This window comes from Leopardus geoffroyi, chromosome B2 (assembly GCF_018350155.1).
Source record: "Leopardus geoffroyi isolate Oge1 chromosome B2, O.geoffroyi_Oge1_pat1.0, whole genome shotgun sequence".
Lineage (NCBI taxonomy): Eukaryota > Metazoa > Chordata > Mammalia > Carnivora > Felidae > Leopardus > Leopardus geoffroyi.
Genome location: NC_059332.1, coordinates 105186977 through 105199264, shown reverse-complemented (window position 1 = coordinate 105199264; position 12288 = coordinate 105186977). Strand labels below are relative to the sequence as shown.

Sequence of the window (12288 nt, the reverse complement as noted above, 5' to 3'; positions counted from 1 at the left end):
TTTGGTTAGAGTTATTCTTAGGTATTTTATGCTTCTTGGTGCAATTGTGAATGGGATCAGTTTCTTTATTTGTCTTTCTGTTGCTTCATTATTACTGTATAAGAATGCAACTGATTTCTGTACATTGATTTTGTATCCTGCGACTTTGCTGAATTCATGTATCAGTTCTAGCAGACTTTTGGTGGAGTCTATCGGGTCCTCCGTGTATATTATCATGTCATCTGCAAAAAGTGAAAGCTTGACTTCATCTTTGCCAATTTTGATGCCTTTGATTTCCTTTTGTTGTCTGATTGCTGATGCTAGAACTTCCAACACTATGTTAAACAACAGCCATTGTGGGCATCCCTGTCGTGTTCCTGATCTCAGGGAAAAAGCTCTCAGTTTTTCCCCATTGAGGATGATATTAGCTGTGGGCTTTTCATAAATGGCTTTTATGATGTTTAAGTTTGTTCCTTCTACCCCGAATTTCTCGAGGGTTTTTATTAAGAAAGGGTGCTGGATTTTGTCAAATGTTTTTTCTGCATCGATTGACAGGATCATATGGTTCTTATCTTTTCTTTTATTAATGTGATGTATCACGTTGGTTGATTTGCGAATGTTGAACCAGCTCTGCATCCCAGGAATGAATCCCACTTGATCATGGTGAATAATTCTTTTTATACGCTGTTGAATTCGATTTGCTAGTATCTTACTGAGAAGTTTTGCATCCATATTCATCAGGGATATTGGCCTGTAGTTCTCTTTTTTTACTGGGTCCCTGGTTTAGGAATCAAAGTAATAATGGCTTCATAGAATGAGTCTGGAAGTTTTCCTTCCCTTTCTATTTTTGGAATAGCTTGGGAGGAATAGGTATTATCTCTGCTTTAAATGTCTGGTAGAATTCCCCAGGGAAGCCATCTGGTCCTGGACTCTTATTTGTTGGGAGATTTTTGACAACTGATTCAATTTCTTTGTTGGTTATGGGTCTGTTCAAGCTTTCTATTTCCTCCTGTTTGAGTTTTGGAAGTGTGTGGGTGTTTAGGAATATGTCCATTTCTTCCAGGTTGTCCAGTTTGTTGGCATATAATTTTTCATGGTATTCTCTGATAACTGCTTGTATTTCTGAGGGATTGGTTGTAATAATTCCATTTTCATTCATGATTTTATCTATTTGGGTCATCTCCCTTTTCTTTTTGAGAAGCCTGGCTAGAGGTTTATCAATTTTGTTTATTTTTTCAAAAAAACAACTCTTGGTTTCGTTGATCTGCTCTACAGTTTTTTTAGACTCTATATTGTTTATTTCTGCTCTGATCTTTATTATTTCTCTTCTTCTGCTGGGTTTAGGCTGTCTTTGCTGCTCTGCTTCTATTTCCTCTAGGTGTGCTGTTAGATTTTGTATTTGGGGTCTTTCTTGTTTCTGGAGATAGGCCTGGATTGTAATGTATTTTCCTCTCAGGACTGCCTTCGCTGCATCCCAACGCCTTTGGATTGTTGTATTTTCATTTTCGTTTGTTTCCATATATTTTTTAATTTCTTCTCTAATTGACTAACCAGTCATTCTTTAGTAGGGTGTTCTTTAACCTCCATGCTTTTGGAGGTTTTCCAGACTTTTTCCTGTGGTTGATTTCAAGCTTCATTGCATTATGGTCTGAAAGTATGCATGGTATGATCTCAATTCTTGTATACTTATGAAGGGCTGTTTTGTGACCCAATATGTGATCTATCTTGGAGAATGTTCCATGTGCACTCGAGAAGAAAGTATATTCTGTTGCTTTGGGATGCAGAGTTTTAAATATATCTGTCAAGTCCATCTGATCCAATGTACCATTCAGGGCCCTTGTGTCTTTATTGACCATGTGTCTAGATGGTCTATCCATTGTTGTAAGTGGGATATTAAAGTCCCCTGCAATTACCACATTCTTGTCAATAAGGTTGCTTACATTTGTGAGTAATTGTTTCATATATTTGGGTGCTCCCGTATTCGGCACATAAACATTTATAATTGTTAGTTCTTCTTGATGGATAGACCCTGTAATGATTATATAATGTCCTTCTTTATCTCTTGTTACAGCCTTTAATTTAAAGTCTAGTTTGTCTGATATAAGTATGGCTACTCCAGCTCTCTTTTGACTTCCAGTAGCATGATAAATAGTTCCCCATCCCCTCACTTTCAATCTGAAAGTGTCCTCAGGTCTAAAATGAATCTCTCGTAGACAGCAAATAGACGGGTCTTGTTTTTTTTTATCCATTCTGATACCCTATGTCTTTTGGTTGGCGCATTTAGTCCATTTACATTCAGTGTTATTATAGAGAGATATGGGTTTAGAGTCATTGTGATGTCTGTAGGTTTCATGCTTGTAGCGATGTCTGGTACTTTGTCTCACAGGATCCCCCTTAGGATCTCTTGTAGGGCTGGTTTAGTGGTGACAAATTCTTTCAGTTTTTGTTTGTTTGGGAAGACCTTTATCTCTCCTTCTATTCTAAATGACAGATTTGCTGGATAGAGGATTCTCGGCTGCATATTTTTTCTGTTCATCACATTGAAGATTTCCTGCCATTCCTTTCCGGCCTGCCAAGTTTCAGTAGAGATCCCTCACCAGTCTTATAGGTCTCCCTTTATATATAGAGCACGTTTATCCCTAGCTGCTTTCAGAATTTTCTCTTTATCCTTGTATTTTGCCCGTTTCACTATGAGATGTCGTGCAGATCTATTCAAGTTATGTCTGGAGTTCTCTGTACCTCTTGGATTTCAATGCCTTTTTCCTTCCCCAGATCAGGGAAGTTCTCAACTATTATCTCTTCAGGTGTACCTTCAGCACCTTTCCCTCTCTCTTCCTCCTCTGGAATACCAATTATGCGTATATTATTTCTCTTTAGTGCGTCACTTCGTTCTCTAATTTTCCCCTCATACTCCTGGATTTTTTTATCTCTCTGTTTCTCAGCTTCTTCTTTTTCCATAATTTTATCTTCTAGTTCACCTATTCTCTCCTCTGCCTCTTCAATCTGAGCTGTGGTCATCTCCATTTTATTTTGCAGCTCATTAATAACATTTTTTAGCTCCTCCTGGCTGTTCCTTAGTCCCTTGATCTCTGTAGCAATAGATTCTCTGCTGTCCTCTATACTGTTTTCAAGCCCAGCGATTAATTTTATGACTATTATTCTAAATTCACTTTCTGTTATATTGTTTAAATCGTTTTTGATCAGTTCGTTAGCTGTCGTTATTTCCTGGAGATTCTTTTGAGGGGAATTCTTCCGTTTCGTCATTTTGGATAGTCCCTGGAGTGGTCAGAACTGCAGGGCACTTCCCCTGTGCTGTCTTGAATAACTTGCGTTGGTGGGTGGGGCCGCAGTCAGACCTGATGTCTGCCCCCAGCCCACTGCTGGGTCTACAGTCAGATTGGTGTGCACCTTCTCTTCCCCTCTCCTAGGGGCGGGATTCACTGTGGGGTGGCATGGCTTGTCTGGGCTACTTGCACACTGCCAGGCTTGTGGTGCTGGGGATCTGGCGTATTAGCTGGGGTAGATCGGCAAGGTGCACAGGGGCAGGAGGGGCAGGCTCAGCTAGCTTATCCTTTGGAGATCCACTTTGGGAGGGGCCCTGCAGCACTGGGAGTGAGTCAGACCCGCTGGAGGGATGGATCCGCAGAAGCACAGCGTTGGGTGTTTGCGTGGTGCAAGCAAGTTCCTTGGCAGAAACTGGTTCCCTTTGGGATTTTGGCTGGGGCGATGGGCAAGGGAGATGGTGCTAGTGAGTGCCTTTGTTCCCCGCCAAGCTGCGCTCTGTCGTCTGGGGCTCAACAACTCTCCCTCCCGTTGTCCTCCAGCCCTCCCGCTCTCCGAGCAGATCTGTTAACTTATAACCTTCCAGATGGCAAGTCCCACTTGCTGTCCGAACACACTCTGTCTGGCCCCTCCGCTTTTGCAAGCCGGACTCGGGGGCTCTGCTTTGCTGGCGGGCTGCCCCTCTGCCCTGGCTCCCTCCCGCCAGTCCGTGTAGCATGCACCGCCTCTCCACTCTTCCTACCCTCTTCCCTGGGCCTCTTGTCTATGCTTGGCTCTGGAGAATCCATTCTGCTAGTCTTCTGGCGATTTTCTGGGTTATTTAGGCAGGTGTGGGTGGGATCTAAGTGATCCGCAGGACGCGGTGAGCCCAGCGTCCTCCTATGCCGCCATCTTCCCAGAAGCCGCTCCAACCAGTCAATACTTGTTCTTATTAAACTGTCCCCCAAAATAAAAATGGATGGAAAACTTCCGAACTCATTCTATGAGGCCACATTTACCTTGATTCCAAAACCAGACAGTGCTCACTTCAGCAGCACATGTACAAAACCAGATAAAGACCCCACTAAAAAAGAGAACTACAGGCCAATATCCCTAATGATCATGGTTGCAAAAATTCTCTACAAGATACTAGCAAATTGAAGCCAACAGTACATTAGAAGAACCACTCACCACGATCAAGTGGGATTTAACCAGGGCTGCAAAGGTGGTTCAATATTTGCAAATCAATCAATGTGATATATTACATTACTAAAAGAAAGACAAGAATCATATGATCCCCACAATAGATCCAGAAAAAAGCATCTGATCAAGTACAACATCCTTCATGATAAAACCCCTCAACAAAGTAGGGATAGAGGGAACATAGCTCAACATTATAAAGGCATATATGAAAGACCCAAAGCTAATATAATCCTCAATGGTGAAAAACTGAGAGCTTTTCCTGTAAGGTCAGGAACAAGAAAGAGATCCACACTCACCATTGTTTTTTAACATAATACTAGAAGTCCTAGCCTCAGCAATGACAATAGAAAGAAATAAAATACATCTTAATTGGCAAGGAAGAAGTCAAACTTTTATTATTTGCACATGACATGATTCTCTATAAGGAAAACTCAAAAGACTCTACCAAACAACTGCTAGCGCTGATACATGAATTCTGCAAAGTCACAGGATATAAAATCCACATACAGAAATCGATTGCATCTCTATATCCCAATAATGAAGCAGCAAAAAGAGAAACCAAGGATTTATCCCTTTACAATGGCACCAAGACCTATAAGATACCAAGAAATAAGCCTAATCAAAGAGGTAAAGGATCTAAAAATATAGAACACTTATGAAAGAAATTGGAGATGATAGGAAGAAATATATAAGCATTCTATGCTCATGGACTGGAAGAACAAAAATTGATGAAATGTCTATACTACCCAAAGCAATCTATACATAAATGCAATCCTTATCAAAATACCACAAGCAATTTCCACAGAGGTACAACAAATGAACCAAAAATTTGAATGGAATGACAAAAGTCCCTGAATAGCTGAAGCAGTAATGAAAAAGAAAACAGAGTTGGAGGCATCATGATTCCAGTCTTCAAGTGGTATTACAAAGCTGTAGTGAGCACAAAAGTATCATACTGGCACAAAAACAGATACACATATCAATGGAATGGAATAGAAAACCCAGAAATGGACTCACAACTTTATTGTCAACTAATCTTCAACAAAGCAGGAAAGAATACCCACGGGGGAACAAAAGACAGTCTCTTCAACAATTGATATTCAGAAAACTGGAAATCAACAAACAGAAGAATGAAATTGGACCTCTTTCATACACCATACACAAAAATAAGCTTGAAATGGACAAAAGACCTAAATCTGAGAACAAAAAAAAAAAAAAAAAAAGTAAAAATCCTAGAGAAGAACACAATCAGCAATATCTTTGACACAGCTGCAGCAACTATTTACTAGATATGTCTCTAAGAGTCAAGGGAAACAAAATCAAATTCAACTATTGGGACTTCATCAAGATAAAATTTCTGCACAGTGGAGGAAACAATCAACAAAAGTAAAAGGCAACCTTTGGAATAGGAGAAGATATGTGTAAATGACATAGGATAAAGGGTTAGTATCCAAAGTTTATAAAGAATTTTCCAAACTCAACACCCAAAAAACAAATAATCCAGTTAAGAAATAGGCAGAAGACATGAATAGACATTTTCCCAAAGAAGAGATCCAGATGGCTAACAAACACATGAAAAGATGCTCAACATCACTCACCATCAGGATAATAAAAATCAAAACCACAATGAAATATCACATCATACCTGTCAGAATGGCTAAAATGCACAACACAGGAAACACAGATGTTGGTGAGAATACAGAAAAAGGAGAACTCTCTTATATCCTTGGTGGGAATACAAACTGGGGAAGCCACTCTGGAAAACAGTATGAAGGCTCCTCAGAAAGTTAAAAACAGCACTACTCTAAGTTCCAGCAATTGTACTACTAGCATACAAAAATATAGAATCGAAGGTTACACACATCCCAATGTTTATAGCAGCATTACAAACAATAGCAAAATTACATAAAGAGTTCAAGTATCCATTAACCTCTGAATAAATAAAGAAGATGTGGTGTATGAATGTGTGTGTGTGTGTGTGTGTATACACACACACACATACATATATATACATATATATGTGTGTGTGTATATACCCTCTCCCCACACACACAATGGATTATTACTCAGCCATCAAAAAGAAGGAAATCTTGCCATTTGCAATGATGTGAATGGAGCTAGAGTGCATTATGCTAACCAAAATAAGTCAGTGAGAGAAAGAAACACAAATACCATATGATTTCACTCATATGTGGAATATAGGAAGCAAAACAGATGAACATACGAGAAGGGAAAAAAAAGGAATCAAATAATAAGAGACTCTTAACTATAGAGAACAAACAGGATTGATGGAGGGAGGTGGGTAGGGGATGGGTTCAATGGGTGATGTTACTAGGGAGGGCACTTGTTGTGATGAGCACTAGTTGTTATGTCTAAGTGATGAATCACTAAATCCTGAAACTAATATTATACTATATGTTAACCAACTAGAATTTAAATAAAACTAGTTTTAAAAAAAATTGAAGCTAAAAAAATACACTAAAATACAAAGTTATCAAGTACTATTTATTCCAGGGATACAAGGATGGTTCAACATCCACAAATCGGTGTGATGTGCCACATTAACAAAATGAAGCATCAAAACCTTATTGTCATTGCAATAAATGCAGAAAAAGCATTTGACAAAAGTGAACATCCATTCATGATATAAAGTCTCAACAAAACGGGTATGGAAGAAACATACCTCAGCTTACAAAATGCCATTATGACAAGTTCACAGGATCATACCCAATGATAAACAACTGAAAGCTCTTCATCTAAGATCACAACCAGGATTAGAATGCCCATTCTCACTCATTTTATTGGAAATCATAGCAACAGCAATTAGGCTAGGAAAAGAAATAAAAGGGATCCAAGACAGAAAGGAAGAATAAAACTCTCTATTTGCAGATGATCATGATATTATATACAGGAAGACCTAAAGAGTCTACCAAAAACACTGTTAGAACTAATAAAAATTCAATTAAGTTGTTAAATTGCAGGATATGAAATAAGAATGCAAATATAAGTTGCATTTCTTTTCCTTTAAATTTGTTGTTTATTTCCATTTTTTTAAAGAGAGAGAGCGCATGCACATGTGTGAGTGGGCGGGGGGGGGGGGCAGAGAAAGAGGGAGAGAAAATCCCAAGCAGGCTCTACACTTTCAGCACACAGCCCAATGCAGGGCTGGAACCCACAAACCGTGAGATAATGACCTAGGCCAAAATCAAGAGTTGGATGCTTAACCGACTGAGCTGCCCAGGAGCCCCATTAGTTGCCTTTCTATATACTAACAACAAACTATCAGAGAAATTAAGAAACATCTCATTTATGATAGCATCAAAAAGAAAAAAATATGTAGGAATAAATTTATCCAAGGAGGTAAAAGACTTGTACATTGAAAACTAGAAGACACTACTAGAAGAAATGTTAGAAATCACAAATAAATGAAAAAATATTCCATGCTCATGAATAAGAAGAAACAACATTGTTAAATTGTCCATACTACACAAAGCGATCTACAGATTCAGTGCAATCCCTATCAATGTTACAATGTCATTTGTCACAGAAATAGAACAAACTGTCCTAAAATTTGTTTGTAAGCATACAAGACCCCAAATAGCTAAAGCAATTTTGAGAAAATAGAACAAAGCCTGAGGCATCAGACTTCTTGGTTTCAAATAATATTACCAAGTTATACTAACCAAAACATTATGATACTGGTATTAAAGGAAAAAAAGACAGGTTGACCAATGGAACAAAATAGAGATTACAGATGTTAACCAACATCTGTATTGTCAATTAATTTATGGCAAAGGAGATGAGAATATATTATGGGCATAGGATAGACTCTTCAATAAATGGTGTTGGGAAAACTGGAGAGCCACATGCAAAAGAATGAAACTGGACCACTCTCTTACACCATACTCAAAAGTTAACTCAGAACAGTTTAAAGATATGAATGTAAGACCTGGAAGCATAAAACTCTTAGAAGAAAGTAGAGGTGTAAGACATTGGTCTTAGCAATGGTTTTGTTATGGGAGTGGGGATATGACACCAAAAACAAATGCAACAAAAACAAAAGTAGGCAAGTGGGAGAATATCAAACTAACAAGCTTCTGTACAGCAAACTATCAACAAAATGGAAAGGCAACCTATTAAAAGGGGAAACATTTGTAAATCGTTTATCAAATAAAGGGTCAATATCCAAAATATATCAAGAACTCATACAAGAAAATAACAAAAGTAACAAAAATCCATTTAAAACATTGGCAAAGAATTTGAATAGCTGTGAAAGTATATACACGCATAAATAGGTATATATGCATATATACACACACATATATATTAGCCTGATATGAGTGCTATAACAAAATAAGACCCATATACTTTGGGATTATTACACACTATGGTAATTAGTGTAAGTTAATTTTCCTTCTCATGCACTTGGCTATTAAATGCAGCTCAGCTATATGTCTGAAGTAGCTGCCTAAATGGTACATATTTCTGAGTCCTTTCCCAGCCACTTCAGCAATTTAGTGTTTGATAGGGTGTCTTCAATCTATCTACTTCAATATTTTCTCCATTTTCTTGTACAAATAAAAAATAACTTACAGCTATGTTGTAAAAGACCTTAATTCATAGAATATTCAATTCAGTTCACACTATAATATCTAATGCATCAAGTGTTTATCTCTGTATACACTACTAGTAAAAAGACAGAATTCCAACATTATAAAAGTATCATTTCATTTATTTGATTAGCTATTAGAATACAGAACTCACCAGATTTGGGGTATGTAATAATGAAGACATCACTTTCTCTGATTACAAAATCATCTAAATTTTCTATAAATCCAATATCAAGTTCTTCACGACCAAAATGATATCCTTTAAATTTGAATAAAAATGAGTCTGCATCTTCCATATTTCAGTTACCTACAAAAAACAGACAAAATTATTTGGAAGAAATGCAGTAAAATTTTATGCAGTCTTCCCTTCCATATTTTCAGTTGGTGGCTATATATATATATATGCTGAGAGAAGAAGCTTATCTCTTGCTTTCTTCACAAACACTGACAACTGACTGGCTCTGGAAGCTACTATCCTAGATTCCAGACCTGTAGAGTTTGGTCTGATGCCCAGGAGCCAGGTGTTTATGGGCTAGGTCTTAGTTTTATGTGTGTGTGCTCCATTTATGTAGGTACAGGGGAAATAGTGAAAAAATAATTATGTAATTGCAAAAAAAATGCTCTTAATCAGAAATCATAGATAGATAATAGATGATAGATTAGATAGATAGATACAATCACATATATATAGATATCTCTAAAGCAGAAATCATATATACGATAGATAGATAGATAGATAGATAGATGATAGATAGATAGATAGATAGATAGATAGATAGATAGATATAATCATAGAAAGATATCGGGAGAGAGAGAGAGATTGAATATACAAAGTGGACTTGAATGGGCTTCAGAAACATTTGTCTCCCACTACTCCTTCAGCAGCTGAGTTTTTATCCCCCTGGAACTGTAGTACAATATTTTAGCTTCTAGCAGGCTTGTACAAGTTTTATTTATATACTTTCTGGGTGGGAGTTATGTATTCATAAGGTTTTCGGTAACTTTTAATTTGAACTTTGCTTTATTTCCTAACTTGCTACTTGCTTAGAGTAATTGGGGTGGAACAGGCATGAACTAATAGACATGAATATATTCCAGAATGCCTGAGAAATTGCATGTGAGCAATTAAATTGTCCATAATGACCAATGGACAATGGCACAAAGTAAGTATGGAAGAAAACATTCAAATTATGGGTCATATGCCAAAAGTGCAAACCAAACTTTGTGAGTCATCATTGATGGGTATACTTTGCCTTTCGTTATTATCTGTAGGTAGCCTTATGAAAAAATCTATTTTGATACTATGAACTCTGAGGTTTTATTTGACTTGGGGGTTCTTCTACATGACTCTGAAGTGTCCTTTATTTCCATTTCCACAAAATAGTTAGTCATAGGAAGAGTTGAAAAAATAAGACCTTCAGAATCACACAATTTTCAAAGCAATTCCAGGAAGCCTGGGCCAAGGCTCATTTTAAGAAACAGGGAAGTAAGTAACTTAAAAAAATATTTTTGCAGTTACACTATTACTAGAAAAACTAGGAATGACAGCCTCTCTTTGCAAAGGAGATTCATCACCTTCAACAAGTACAAAAAGATTGAGATACTACATGCATATTTTCAGACCACAATGCTATGAAACTTGAAATCAACCACAAGAAAAAATAAGGAAAGATAACAAATACTTGGAGACTAAAGGACATCCTACTAAAGAATGAATGGGTTAACCAAGAAATTAAAGAGGAAATTAAAAAGTATATGGAAACCAATGTAAATGATAACACCACAACCCAAAACCTCTGGGATGCGGCAAAGGCAGTGTTAACAGGGAAGTATGTAGCATTCCAGCCTTCCTAAAAAGGAAAAAAGGTCTCAGACACAAAATCTAACATTACACCTTAAAGAACTGGAAAGAGAACAGCAAATAAAACCCCAAACCAGCAGAAGACAGGAAATAATAAAGATTAGAGCATAAATCAATGCTATTGAAACCAAAACCAAAACCAAAACCAAAACAAAACAAACAAAAAACAAAAACAAACAAAAAACAAAAACATGAGAACAGATCAATGAAACCCGAAGCTGGTTCTTTGAAAGAATTAACAAAATTGATAAATCCCCTAGCCAGTTTGATCAAAAAGAAAAAGAAAAGGACCCAAATAAATAAAATCAAGAATGAAAGAGGAGGGATCACAATCAACACAGCAAAAATACAAATAAGAGAATATTATGAGCAATTATACACCAATACAATTGGCAATCTGGAAGAAATGGACAAATTACTAAAAACATATTAACTACCAAAACTGAAACAGGAAGACATAGAAAATTTGAAAAGACCCATAACCAGTAAAGAAATAGAATTAGTAATCAAAACTCCACAAAACACAAGAGTCCAGGGCCAGATGGCTTTCCAGGGGAATTCTACAAAGGAGATTCATGAAAGCTGCAAATTAGTTGTAAGCATCAATAAGAATTCACATCCAGGGAAGGAAGTGGGGGACCAGAGAGGGAAGGGTGGAGGAAGAGAGAGGAGGTAAGTTATTCTGTCACTAGAGTTATTTAAGGTGTCTCTTCTTTGCCATCCTGTGTTCAAAGAAACAACCTAATTTACACATCCATACCCATTGGGCTCTAATGTTAACTTCCATTATAAAGAAGCAGTGGCTCCCTAAGAGTAGTCAATTCCACATCTTGGGATCAAAACAATAACAATGAGCTTGTAACATCTTGATCTTTTCATGAAGTAAACATAATTCTACCATCATACTCTACTCATATTAGATCCTAGTATATTTTTACTACTATCATGGTGAATTGTACCTTTCTTTCATATATGTGCTTAAATATCTAAATAACTACTTGGAAACATGTATTGGCTCAATTTATTGAAAATCAGAGCAAAGAGTTATAGTATATTTTTGTTCCATATATAAGAGCTGATAACTTGGCCTACTGTTTGATATAATCACCAAACACCTAAAACAGCATAACTAGTACAGTTCAGAGAAGTGAGGGGGCAGAGGAAGTCACCCCTAAAAACACCAATTTGGCAGGTGGAATTTTTTATTTTGCTGAAAGCAATTAAGGTCCCCCAGACTCACAAAAGCTTTTTACATTTTCCTTAACTGCCTAAAAGAATTTAGATGCCGGCCTGTACCACAAAGAGAGTTACTACCACATATAACTTTTTATTTCTGAAAGACCCCAACCGCATGGCAGGACACACTTCTGTTTA

At 37.1% G+C, this 12288-nt stretch overlaps 1 protein-coding gene across 3 annotated transcripts in view; it reads right to left on the bottom strand.

Moving 5' to 3' along the window:
* Positions 1-12288, bottom strand: part of LOC123608908 (amine sulfotransferase-like) — a 50231-nt gene that overhangs the window by 25936 nt on the left and 12007 nt on the right. For all 3 annotated transcript variants that reach the window (XM_045499357.1, XM_045499358.1, XM_045499359.1), the window contains one exon: positions 9208-9360. In XM_045499357.1, the coding sequence (XP_045355313.1) occupies positions 9208-9349 (142 nt within the window). In that variant the 5' untranslated portion in view covers positions 9350-9360. The remainder of the gene's footprint in view (positions 1-9207; positions 9361-12288) is intronic.